The sequence below is a fragment of the Syzygium oleosum genome, unplaced genomic scaffold (assembly GCF_021117445.2).
Source record: "Syzygium oleosum isolate NSW1041296 unplaced genomic scaffold, Sole_v2.1 Sole_v2.06, whole genome shotgun sequence".
NCBI lineage: Eukaryota > Viridiplantae > Streptophyta > Magnoliopsida > Myrtales > Myrtaceae > Syzygium > Syzygium oleosum.
Genome location: NW_026607490.1, coordinates 1,024,751 through 1,038,304, shown reverse-complemented (window position 1 = coordinate 1,038,304; position 13,554 = coordinate 1,024,751). Strand labels below are relative to the sequence as shown.

The 13,554-nt window shown below is 42.5% G+C and overlaps 1 protein-coding gene and 2 pseudogenes across 1 annotated transcript; 1 reads left to right on the top strand and 2 right to left on the bottom strand.

The window, feature by feature from the left end:
* The first annotated feature begins 6,094 nt into the window (after positions 1-6,094).
* On the top strand, positions 6,095-7,526 carry LOC115668808 (polyubiquitin-like; annotated as a pseudogene).
* Positions 7,527-8,795: 1,269 nt separating this feature from the next.
* On the bottom strand, positions 8,796-10,492 carry LOC115668015 (probable nucleoredoxin 1; annotated as a pseudogene).
* Positions 10,493-10,651: 159 nt separating this feature from the next.
* On the bottom strand, positions 10,652-13,205 carry LOC130138398 (probable nucleoredoxin 1). Its single transcript, XM_056312388.1, has 6 exons — positions 13,016-13,205; positions 12,018-12,376; positions 11,762-11,912; positions 11,619-11,670; positions 11,036-11,483; positions 10,652-10,930 (listed from the first exon to the last, which is right to left on the bottom strand). Exons 1-6 carry the CDS (start codon positions 13,203-13,205, stop codon positions 10,652-10,654), a joined length of 1,479 nt encoding a protein of 492 aa, XP_056168363.1.
* Between the last annotated feature and the right edge of the window lie 349 nt (positions 13,206-13,554).

Below are 13,554 nucleotides of genomic sequence, written 5' to 3'. Positions count from 1 at the left end.
ATGATTAGGTATATTCTTGCATTTTATGCCATTCTAGAATCCTAGCATTTTATCCGAGCTCTCTCATCCCGATAATCATTTTTGCCCTTGTCTAATTGCAAATAGGCCTAGTCTAGCCACCAACCATATATATACTAGAAAGGATATGCTCTAACGATCTGTAATTACCTAGACCAACTAGATGCATGTAAGCTCCGACCAAAAAAAAAAAAAAAGATGCATGTAAGCCAAGTATTAAAAAGTACTCCAAGTAACTACACAAAGTGATGACGATTTGAGGGTTTAGTGTTAACTTCTAAATTACTCAATATGACCTCTCCTGATTGATATAGGGTCTTGAGATATCATATAGAACCGGTCAAACTCAATCTAAGCCGTTATATTAAAAGTGAATAAGTTTCGACCGTCAAATGACCTCTCCAAATTGACATAAGACATGAGATATCGCACATAACCGGTCAAACTCAATCTAAGCCGTTGGCTTTAGGGTGAATAAATTTCGACCGCTAGATGATTTTAGAAAGACAGGAACTTACGAATATTTAATCAAAATTATTGACTACAAGATTGTCAGTGTTACTGTTGATGAAGGAAAACTATGACATGTAAAGGGTCCTTAAATTCCGAATCTGTAAATGAATGTTACGATCATTGTCATAATTTACTCAGACTAGAGAAAATAAAAATTACAAGAAATTCATGTTGTTTACAATATTCCATGGAAAGTTACAAACGTTAGAAAATTCAAACTTACGAGAATTTTAGTTAAAATTACTACATTGTAAAGGGTTATCATTAACTTGTCATTTACGAGGACTTATACGAAAGTTATCATTATTAAGGAAAATTACTGAGTATGGGTATCATCACAAACGCCAATTTATGGTATCTTACTAATACTCATGGTTAATTACTAAGTATTAACATTTTCGGGTTAGGAACTCTAAAGACAAATAACAAGTCGGAAATATAAATTACCAATTATAAGTGAAAAAAAAATTTACAAACGTTAGAAAATTCAAACTTACGAGAATTTTAGTTTAAATTACTACATTTTAAAGGGTTATCATTAACTTGTCATTTACGAGGACTTATACGAAAGTTATCATTATTAAGGAAAATTACTGAGTATGGGTATCATCACAAACGCCAATTTATGGTATCTTACTAATACTCATGGTTAATTACTAAGTATTAACATTTTCGGGTTAGGAACTCTAAAGACAAATAACAAGTCGGAAATATAAATTACCAATTATAAGTGAAAAAAAAATTTACAAACGTTAGAAAATTCAAACTTACGAGAATTTTAGTTTAAATTACTACATTTTAAAGGGTTATCATTAACTTGTCATTTACGAGGACTTATACGAAAGTTATCATTATTAAGGAAAATTACTGAGTATGGGTATCATCACAAACGCCAATTTATGGTATCTTACTAATACTCATGGTTAATTACTAAGTATTAACATTTTCGGGTTAGGAACTCTAAAGACAAATAACAAATCGGGAATATAAATTACTGATTATAAGTGAAAAAAAATTACGGTCACTGACATAAATAAAAACCAATGAAATTGAGTTACAACATATAGGTCTAACCCACCTATTTTTGACACCCGAATTTTAGTCGATAATTCAAATATTCATTTTCAAAAGATAATAAAAAAAAAAAGAGACAGAAATAACAAATAGCCGGAGCCCACCGTCCATCGACGCCCTCCGCCATCTTCAAGCTTTGCTGGCCACGCCTCTGTTCTCTCCTGCATTTCTGATCGGAGCGTCCAGAGTGCTTCGCGCTCACTCAATACTTTCTGCACTGGAGTTGAACTTCATAGCCAACGCATCTAAAACCTTTATACTCCGGCATGCTCATCGGCCGAGTCAGAAAATCCAGCTTCCCCTAACATACGACTAATCCAGTTTCCGTTAGAACTTCTCCGCTGGTTCTAACTTCGTGCGCGGATGATCGTAAGACTCTTATTCGTCGTCTCGAGCTCTTGTTTCAGCCTCTGTACCGCCGATAAACCGGGCAAACTCATTCCCCTCTTTTCTAAGCTGTAACTGGATGATTTGTGACGGTTTTGTGATTTTGACACTGGTTTTAGGATTTTAGATGAAAACATGCCTTTGGTTCCATAGCTCGAGTCAATCCTTTGGTTGCACGTACACTGTTTGACAAAACGCCTCCAATGGCATGACCGAGAAATAGTTCATGACATTCTCAGATCTGAAAAAGTGTTGATATGAATCGTTTGTCAGAAGTATCTGATTCCATTCGTTGTTTCATTGTTACTGAATCTGAACCTGCATTTGTTGTTGCTTATTATGTTCTCCGTATTGGATGATCTTCTTATGGTGAACAATGGCGAGGAAAATGAGTGAGAGTCACCGGTATGCATATTACCGAATATCCAGTAATGTCTTGAAATTGCTCATATTAGCTTTGGTAGTTTTTGATATTCGGAGAATGTCGGCCGATACGAAAATTTCTATCACCGGATGGCCGGTGACAATGGCTGAGCGTAATGGCTGATTGAGAAAATTCGGAGTTTGTTGACGGAGGTAATTGATGGCGGAGCATAGATTGGTTTACAACTTATGATTTTGATATGTTTGTTGATCCATGGCCGTTATTTTTGAAGTTCTGGAAATCTCATGTATTAGTTGGGAGTTTGCTCTCAAATCGCAGAAAGAGCTCTGATTCGTGAAAGGGCACAAAGAGAAAGCGAAAAATAAAAATGGAAATGCGGATAAAAAAAATGAAGAAGAAGAAAAAAAATTGGGCTCAGTATTAGCTAGGAAAAATTCCAAATAAAGATAAAAAGTGGAGCTATTTTTTTCGAATAAGGACCCAAAGTGTCTAGATCAATCTCAAATAAGGTTGTTAGAGTAATTAAATAATAAACCACGCATTCATCTAACAGTTTAAGCTTTTAGAACAATTGGCAGTGGTCTCACCAAATCTATCATGGTATCAGAGCAGGAGGTCCGAGTTCAAATCTTTCCAAACCCCATTTACCTCCCCAATTAAATATTTCCACGCTTAGTTTAAAAAGACCAGACTAAGTGTGAGGGGGAGTATTAGAGTAATTAAATAATAAATCACGCCTTCATCTAACAGTTTTAACTTTTAGAACAGTTGTTATCCGGCCGCCATACCAACCCTAGTATATGCTCAGAAACTGCACCACTAATCCATGATGATACCAGTTGATCAGCTCTCACCCAATCATTGTATTCAGGATTCACAGCTTCAGTCTCGTTCCCTTCAATATCGAGTTGTAACTTCTGTGGTGGTGGAATTTCTCCACTGACGAAACCAAATAGCTCTTGACTCCGGAGAAATCTGTGAAACTGAGTCTGCCAGAGAAGAAAATTGTCTTCTGCAAGTTTGATTGTAACAAAGTTAGCAATGTTTACGTGGATAGGAAAAGGATATCTTGGTATTCTCGCTGCCATTGCTGTGTTCTTCAAGAGAAAAGATCGAGATTCACAGCTTTGCTCTCAGAGAAATGGCTCTGATACCATGTGAAGAACTTGAGAAATGAAGAAAGAAGAAAGGAAATTTACAGTTGAAGAACTCGAACTACATACAGAACTTCATCTGAGAGCTTAACTTCTCTCTTGTGTATCTTACTGCTTATATAACACGTACAGCTCTTCAAGTTAAACTACTGCTCGAGTTACAGCTCATACACCAGAAATACAACTGTACAACTGAACTAACAGAAGAAACAAATCTGTACAACTGAACTAACAGAATGTCAACTACTCTGTTTTCCCTTAGCTCAAAGAACAGAAATCAGTTACGCAGAACATTAATCAATATTTGATGCGTATAGAAGACTTGAGCTTTCTTCAGCTTTCCACTTCTTCTTCTTTCTTTCCTATAGTCTCAACATTCTCCCCAGAACGTCTTCTTCTTTGTGTTGTTCTTCACCGAAGGCCCATTCACGCCCGAGGCTTCACGCCTCCAACTGAGGCCGCGCCGGGATGCTACCGCCGGCCGTCGGCTCGGGCCGCCAGTGCTGGCGATGGACCGGAGCGGCCTTTAACAGCGGGCAACTCCGGTGAGGGGAATGGATCTCCCATGAAAGGCGTTCATCCATGGATGCTCGGGAAAACGATTTTCATGCCACGAAATCGAAAGAAACCACAGAGTCAGTGTTGATCCAACAAGTATAAGAACAAAAAGGCATAAAAACCGAGTTCCAAGCACCAATTCCACAAAAAAACCATTCGGACTTCTATTTAGGCATTTCGTTGAACATGTGGTATGCAAGCTGAGAAACACGTTCTTGGGTGAGATTCAATGCGATTTCTAGCTTTAAACACGATGTATACAACTCTAAACGACCGTGTATGACGAAAAATTCATCTCAGTTTACACAAAAAGGTTCGAAACTTTCAGACCCAAACTCGGTGCTCAAAGCTTCTAATATCGCATTCAAGCATTTCGACGAACAGTTAGCATGCGACTAAGAATGCGAGGTCCGAATTTAATTTCAACATGATCCTTGGCCCCAAACATGATACTTACAGACCCAAGTCGTCATTATACACTACGATCCAGCTTCGGTATCACATGATTGGGTCACGACACCACCTAGTGAACTTGGTAAGTGAGACTACGGAGATGCATGGGAAAGAACAGGGCAAGTAAGTACCTGGTTCAGTCGCAGTCGCCGAGTTTCAGATCAGTTGGGCAAGTGTCGCCGGCGCGCAAAATGCTCCTAATGATCGCTAATCTTCTTGCAACGAAGGGTTCTCCGCGGGTCTCTCAGCTCGGTCGAGAGGAGCTCCGACGGCCAAGAATGAGAGAACGGCTAAGTCGGGAGTTCGCGAGCTCTTAGTGCACGGCAGAGGGGGCCTCGACGGCGATTGGGGCGGTCCTCCGACGAACGAGCGAAGCTTCGTCTTCTCCGATTCCCCTCAAGATCTCTCTCGGTGTCTCTCCTCTCACTCTCTGTTCTCTCTTCTCCGTCTCTTCTCTCGCTCCCTGTTCTTTCTTCGTTCAAGCATCCCCCCCTATTCTCTCTCACTCTCAGCCTCTTTATCCCGGGACGGGGCCCCCTTTTTGGACCACTGTACGTGCCTGACATCTCCCCTTTCGACGCAGAGCGACGCTCCCTCTGCTGCTGCGCGTTCTGCTCTTCTGCGTCGTACGATTGCCCCCGTCTTTCTCTGTCGTTTTCGGTGTTTGTCGTGAAGGGGAGTGAAAGCGTGAGAGCGTGCGAGCGTGAGGGAGAGAAACAAGAGGGGCTGGGCTGGAAATAAAACAAGGGAAAGAGGGTTGGGCTGGAGAGAAAAGGAAGGAAAGCAAGAAAGGGCCAAGCCCAAAAGAGAAAGAAAGAAATAACAATAAGCAAAAAGGGGCTGGCTCAATCGGACCGGGTCGAACCGGCCTGATCTTCTTCTGCTTTTTTGTTGTTTTTTTTATTTTTTTAACAAGAAAAATATGCCTGATAGATCTTATTAATGCCAATGCATCTAATATTTATATGCCACATAATTTAATGAAAATATTTTTGTTTAGGGATTAAAAATTAACCCCTGATTTTATATGTAATTAACCTAAAACGGATAGGTAAAAAATTAGGTATCCACACTGGATTACACGTGATAGTTGACGAGTGCATCAATTTGGGGTTTTACCCTCCGTTTGTCACAGATGTACCATTTTGTGATTTTTCGTGATATTAATCAAATTTAACGGAGAGTAAATTTGTCACAAATATATCAATTTGAGATTTTTTTTATGATCAAAAAATTAGTTTAGGATAAATTCGCTACAGCTATATCAGTTTTGAATTTTTCGTCATATTAACCTTTTTCTTTTTTTAATCATCCTGCTGTTCAAAAAGCTACCAAGTACAAAACAACGGTTAAGGTCATAGGAGCACCCGTGGGTTTACAGGGAGGGAAGGAAGGAAGGAGGGAGGAAATCCGCGTACTCCGCGCGTAGCATGCACCACGTCGCTGGGCGCGTGGGCCTCGAGGGTCTCCATCCAAAACGAAGGCATCCATCCATCCATCCTCCCACGAGGAAAACCTATCTTGTCGGCGTCGGATCAAGAAGGCACGGAAGGAATCCACTCTTCACTTGGTGCTTCGTCTGAGGGGAGGAATGCAAATCTTTGTGAAGACCCTCACTGGCAAGACCATAACCCTTGAGGTCGAAAGTTCGGACACTATCGATAATGTAAAGGCGAAAATCCAGGACAAGGAGGGAATCCCCCAGACCAGCAGAGGTTGATTTATGCCGGCAAGCAACTCGAGGATGGCAGGACTCTGGCAGACTACAACATCCAAAAGGAACCCACTCTTCACTTGGTGCTTCGGCTGAGGGGAGGAATGCAAATCTTTATCAAGACCCTGACTGGCAAGACCATAACCCTTGAGGTCGAAAGTTCGGACACTATCGATAATGTGAAGGCGAAAATCCAGGACAAGGAGGGAATCCCCCAGACCAGCAGAGGTTGATTTTCGCCGGCAAGCAACTCGAGGATGGCAGGACTCTGGCAGACTACAACATCCAAAAGGAGTCCACTCTTCACTTGGTGCTTCGCTTGAGGGGAGGAATGCAAATCTTTGTCAAGACCCTGATTGGGAAGACCATCACTTTGGAAGTTGAGAGCTCCGACACCATTGACAATGTCAAGGCGAAAATTCAGGACAAGGAAGGCATTCCCCCAGATCAGCAAAGGCTTATCTTTACCGGGAAACAACTTGAGGATGGAAGGACTTTGGCGGATTATAACATTCAGAAGGAGTCCACTCTTCACTTGGTGCTGTGGTTGAGGGGGGCATGCAGATTTTTGTCAAGACCCTGACTGGGAAGACCATAACTTTGGAAGTCGAGAGCTTGGATACCATTGATAATGTCAAAGCTACGATACAGGACAAGGAAGGCATTCCCCCAGATCAGCAGAGGTTGATTTTCACGGGGAAGCAACTTGAGGATGGCCGGACACTGGCGGATTACAACATTCCGAAGGAGTCAACTCTACATCTTGTGCTTCGCCTCCGCCGTGGAATGCAGATCTTTGTCAAGACTCTGACCGGAAAGACCATCACTCTGGAGGTGGAGAGTTCGGACACCATTGACAATGTGAAGGCAAAGATCCAGGACAAGGAGGGCATCCCACCAGACCAGCAGAGGCTGATTTTTTCCGGGAAGCAACTGGAAGACGGAAGGACACTGGCCGGTTATAACATCCAGAAAGAGTCGACTCTGCACTTGGTCCTTCGTCTGCGTGGTGGCTTTTAAGTCTCATGCGGAAAGGTTTCATCAAGTCAAGTTGGTGTGTTTCTCTTGTTTGGTCAGTTCTAATGTTTGGCTTCATGTTAGGGTAAATAATGTCTGCTGATGGATGGAATTGGTATGGATAACGTGTGACTTCTTTAGTTTTATTGTCAGTTTGATGGATATGAGTTGATGCCTTCAGTGTTTTTCCTATTGCATGACAGTATTCTCTCATTTAAGGTTCTGGCTTTTGAGCCATATATTCCGGTGGTTAGTTTCTCTATTGCATACATATATGTATGAATGTGGCTAAGTAATTGCTAGCATACAGCGAAGCAAAGCTTCGAAAACCCTACTGAATGAATGAATTTCAGTTGCTGGGAGGGAAAAGTAATATAAATTAGGCTGCATTATCTCTAAGGCGGTAGATGAAATATTAGCATAATACAGGAAGGAAATATGTGATGCATCTCTTCAATTACTAGGTTTACTGGAAGATGCTTTATTTTTTCTCGAGCGCAGCTTATCTTTCACGCTGGACTTTAATCAAGATTAGCTTGATCTTGTGCTCCTTGTTAAAGATAATTGCTGAGTTAAACTTCTTGACTAGGTAATAGTAGCAAGTGATGTCGGTTGAAGGATAAATCTCTAGGCTACGAATCAATTCATTCTCAATGTCTTTAGGTGTTTTACGAGCGAAAGGGTGGGAAGCGGACCTTTAGATAAGGGTCTCCAATCTTCATCCTCTAGTTTTAGCTATCGCATCTAAGTATCGATTTTCCTTATCGCCAATCAAAAAAGTAAAAGTGGAACCAATATGATCTAAATGATGAACTTTGCCAAGTCCCGTTTGATGCTAAAGTAGGAAAAGAACATATGATGTTGAATGTACCTATTCTATCTGCAGTTCAACCTCTTTGATAAACTGAAAATGGATCATTTTCTTGATGTTAGGAGACTTATTTTGGGCTGATTAACATTCCATTATTGAGGGCTGATTAACTTTCCATTACCACTAATTATATCAACCGATCTGGATCTAGAGTCATCGTCTATTGATATAACGGATGATCTATTATCATATTGGTAGACTGAACAAGAACTAAGCACTAGCACTATAGGAGTGATCCATACTTCTGTATCGTTGAGCGTGTCCTATTAAGTCCAGCCGGCATGCAAATCTCAAAGCTGTATCTCCATAAGGAGAGCCGGAGCTGCCTGTACGGCGAATGCCAATCACAGACTATTTGAGCCTATTGCGCTGCTTGGCACATGGCTTATATACAATAAAGATTTTATTACGACAGCAAACTCTCAGTCATAATAACACACTAAAGTTTGAATGTACATCCCATATACGAGAACCTTCGTAGATCAAGCTCAAACACATCACTCACAGAAAAAGCAGATCAAGCTCAGACACATCACTCACAGAAAAAGGAGCAAACTGCTTCAAGCGAGTCATAGAAAACAGATCGACTAGTAACTTTTAGGCTTTATAACATACTTCACCATCACAGACCCATCCTTCTCCGGCTTCTCCTTCTTTTGCCTCCTCCCCAGTTGCTTCATCACCTTAGTCTTCTTCTTCTTCATCCGGCTCGTTCTTAGTCGACTTTTCCTCCAACTTCTTGATATGTTCAGCGGTAAAAGGATAAGCATCAGCCCCGTGGTCCAATATAAGATCCCTTGCTTCTTTAGTCAGCGTTCGGCCCGTTGGGCCGATGGCTATGAGTGTGGGGGTTCCAGCGACCTTGAATTTGTGATTTAGGGATTTCTTCCTCTCATCGCCAAAGGGGAGCGCCAGCCACGGCATCTGAGCAAAATAATCGTCAAAGGCAATTTGGTCCTTGTCGCTGGAAATGAAGATCAACTCAAAGGCCTCGTCTTTGGCCTTGATCTTTTCGTATGCCTCCGTTAGCACTGGCAGGAATGCGCAGCAAGGAGGGCACCGATGTGTCGAGAAGTAAAGGAGGACAGTCTTCCCTACAAAGTCTGATACTGGAATCTGCAATCCAAGTTAAGAAACAACTTCATGAACCACCAATCGATGGAAAAAGCACGTGAAACAGCATATATCAAAAACGATTTTCCTAGTTGTAGACCTGGTTTCAATCCTTTCGTCACCTCAAGTAACCCGAGGGATAACGAAATTTAGGGCTATAAAAATTTCCAAGTCACTAGTTTCTAGGAGGAAAAACAAATTTACCTTGGTTCCTTCCTTTCCAAGGACGAAATCTCGATCCCCTGAAACCAAGATTGACTCCAAGGTCTGAGATTCTTCCCTTTTCTTCTATATCTCTGCAAGCTCTGCAAACTTTTCTGGAGTGAATGGGTAAGCTGCAACGCCGTGCTCCTCGACGGTTTCAGCAACGTCGGATTGGAGAGTCTTCCCATCAGGACCGATAATGACCAGAGTGGGTAGGGTCGAGAGCTCAAAGTACCTAATCAACATCTCGCATTTTTTGTCTTTAAATGGTAATGAAAGCCATGGCAAGCTTCCAAAGGCTTGGTTGAATGATTCTTCATCATCATCCAGAGAGGTATCTGAACGATCTCAAAACTCTCTCCTTTGACCTTCAACTTCTCATGAACCTCCACTAACATTGGCGTGAAATCGACATATGATTTGTACATGGACAATGAGAAATACAGACCCACGGTTTTTCCTTCAAGCTCAGTAACAGGAACCTAGTTTGGCCACATAGACTAGATTAGTAAAAGGAGGACGGAAAACCGAATCATAAGCACACACGACCATCTGTTACAACTGCATCAAAGATCTTTTTTGCTTACCTTCTTCCCATCGGATGAAACTACGAAGTCACGAGATTCACGGACCAAAAGAGAGGTCAATGATTGATTTCTCTTAGCAGCTTCTTCCTGCTCTTTCAACTCTTTGATGCGTTCTAGAGTGAAAGGGTGACCTCCCACTCCATACTCGCGGACAATCTCCACCCCCCTATCTGTTGAGACTGTACTGGTGCCGTCCAGAATCACAAGGTGGGGTATGCCCCTCACCTCAAACAATTCATCCAAGCTATCGCGCTTCTCCGAGTCGGAATACGAGATCGCAAGCCACGGCATCTTGGAAAAGTATCCACTGAAGGCCTCTTCATCCTCATTTGCAGAGATGAAAATGATCTCCAGATCACCTTTTGGGGAAAGTTCATTGTACACCTCCACCAGAGTCGGGGTGAACCGCTGGCACGGACCGCACCACGTGCGGGGGGAAAGCATTTTGATGCACTTGGTCGCGATCGTTTAACTCAACGCATGCACGTCGCATGCACGTAGTCGTGTGCCTCAGGAATAGAGTTTGCTTTTCTTTTTACCCATCGAAGAAACCCTTCTCTCCATGGTATCGCAAGAATGGAAGCTAGCCTTGAGCCACTTACCTCAAGAGTCCAGTCCATCAATGATTCCCTCAATATCACTAAAGAAACAGTTCTGTAAATGACCAAAAGGCAGGGCGATTGTAGGAATGCCTAAACTACAATCTATCCGCAGCTGTCTTCCTCTTAAACCTGGTATCTGAACGATCTCAAAACTCTCTCTTTTGACCTTCAACTTCTCATGAACCTCCACTAACATTGGCGTGAAATCGACGCATGATTTGTACATGGACAATGAGAAATACAGACCCACGGTTTGTCCTTCAAGCTCAGTAACAGGAACCTAGTTTGTCCACATAGACTAGATTAGTAAAAGGAGGACGGAAAACCGAATCATAAGCACACACGACCATCTGTTGCAACTGCATCAAAGATCTTTTTTGCTTACCTTCTTCCCATCGGATGAAACTACGAAGTCACGAGATTCACGGACCAAAAGAGAGGTCAATGATTGATTTCTCTTAGCAGCTTCTTCCTGCTCTTTTAACTCTTTGATGCGTTCTGGAGTGAAAGGGTGACCTCCCACTCCATACTCGCGGACAATCTCCACTCCCCTATCAGTTGAGACTGTACCGGTGCCGTCCAGAATCACAAGGTGGGGTATGCCCCTCACCTCAAACAATTCATCCAAGCTATCGCGCTTCTCCGAGTCGGAATACGGGATCGCAAGCCACGGCATCTTGGAAAAGTATCCACTGAAGGCCTCTTCATCCTCATTTGCAGAGATGAAAATGATCTCCAGATCACCTTTTCGGGAAAGTTCATTGTACACCTCCACCAGAGTAACCGCTGGCACGGACCGCACCACGTGCGGGGGGGGGGGGCATTTTGATGTACTTGGTCGCAATCGTTTAACTCAACGCATGCACGTCGTATGCACGTAGTCGTGTGCCTCAGGAATAGACTTTGCTTTTCTTTTTACCCATCGAAGAAGCCCTTCTCTCCATGGTATCGCAAGAATGGAAGCTAGCCTTGAGCCACTTACCTCAAGAGTCCAGTCCATCAATGATTCCCTCAATATCACTAAAGAAACAGTTCTGTAAATGACCAAAAGGCAGGGCGATTGTAGGAATGCCTAAACTACAATCTATCCGCAGCTGTCTTCCTCTTAAACCTGGTATCTGAACGATCTCAAAACTCTCTCCTTTGACCTTCAACTTCTCATGAACCTCCACTAACATTGGCGTGAAATCGACGCATGATTTGTACATGGACAATGAGAAATACAGACCCACGGTTTTTCCTTCAAGCTCAGTAACAGGAACCTAGTTTGTCCACATAGACTAGATTAGTAAAAGGAGGACGGAAAACCGAATCATAAGCACACACGACCATCTGTTGCAACTGCATCAAAGATCTTTTTTGCTTACCTTCTTCCCATCGGATGAAACTACGAAGTCACGAGATTCACGAACCAAAAGAGAGGTCAGTGATTGATTTCTCTTAGCAGCTTCTTCCTGCTCTTTTAACTCTTTGATGCGTTCTGGAGTGAAAGGGTGACCTCCCACTCCATACTCGCGGACAATCTCCACTCCCCTATCTGTTGAGAGTGTACCGGTGCCGTCCAGAATCACAAGGTGGGGTATGCCCCTCACCTCAAACAATTCATCCAAGCTATCGCGCTTCTCCGAGTCGGAATACGGGATCGCAAGCCACGGCATCTTGGAAAAGTATCCACTGAAGGCCTCTTCATCCTCATCTGCAGAGATGAAAATGATCTCCAGATCACCTGTGGCATCCCAGACACGCCACTTACTAATGCATTCTTAATCTTTTCACTTTTAGCACAAGCGGAAGACAAAACACAATCAAATTAAACATTTCTCGATCAATGGACACATCCACAACAAAATACCATATCTTCATTTCCCACTTTTTATTTATATACAAAAGGTGATTTGGATGACATCCTCTTCAAGCATGATAGAAAAATTTCATCTGGGAGGTCAAAATGGGGTCCTACTCCCCTAATGCAGCTACATCCACAACTCCACTTCTCTACTTGTCGCCACCACCTCCACCACTACTAACACTATCGTCGGTGACATGTTCGAAGATCTGTAAAAAATGTGTCAACGATAAACAGTGAACGAAAACTCAGCCAAGTAAACTCTATTACGCCATACTAAACGGATAATGACAGGCATTTCAATCGAGTCAAATAGGTAGACAGATGAACCAATTCACAACCAACCATAACATATAAGACTCCCTTTTTATTTGGGCGTAATTCACCCGATAAAATATTGTCAATAGACTAACATCCATTCACACGAATTCTCATTGCATACGTTATGCAATCACAAGAGTTTTACTTCGCATTGATTTAGTAACTCAAGCTACAACATCCTCCGGGGAACCCAGTTACCCCCCGGGCATCTCGCACCCATCACGGCATCGCGAGGACATCTGGGGAACCGTGTTACACCCCCAAGCAACCGAGGGAACCCAGTCACCCCCTCAGGCATCTCGCACCTACCACGGCATCGCAAGGACATCTGGGGAACCGTGTTACACCCCCAGGCATCCGAGGGAACCCAGTTACCCCCCTCAGGCATCTCGCACCTACCACGGCATCGCGAGGACATCTAGGAAACCATGTTACACCCCAGGCATCCGAGGGAACCCAGTTACCCCCTCAGAGCCTTAATAATGAGGTCATATTATATTCTTTGTCTAACTTGCATCGGGTTGCTTTACTACATTTTACTCTTTACTTGTTTTTTCATTCCTATATTTAATGAACTGATAGTGATTCTTTTATACTGTTTCTTTGAATTATGATTTTCCAATTTTAGTTGAATGGTTAGGTTACATTTTAGGACCATAATAAATACACAAATATTGCATGGGCACTGAGCGAACAAGAACTTTAGGACTCGTAATTGAATAATAAAACTACATGTG

Excerpts from the sequence above, each read along its gene's own strand:
- LOC130138398 (XM_056312388.1), bottom strand. The coding sequence starts at position 13,205 with ATGCCTGAGGGGGGTAACTGGGTTCCCTCGGATGCCTGGGGGTGTAAC. Across the intron at positions 11,913-12,017 it reads TTTCATCCGATGGGAAGAAG|GTTCCTGTTACTGAGCTTGA; the intron begins GTAAGCAAAAAA and ends TGGACAAACTAG. Across the intron at positions 11,671-11,761 it reads TGAGATCGTTCAGATACCAG|TGATATTGAGGGAATCATTG; the intron begins GTTTAAGAGGAA and ends CTGTTTCTTTAG.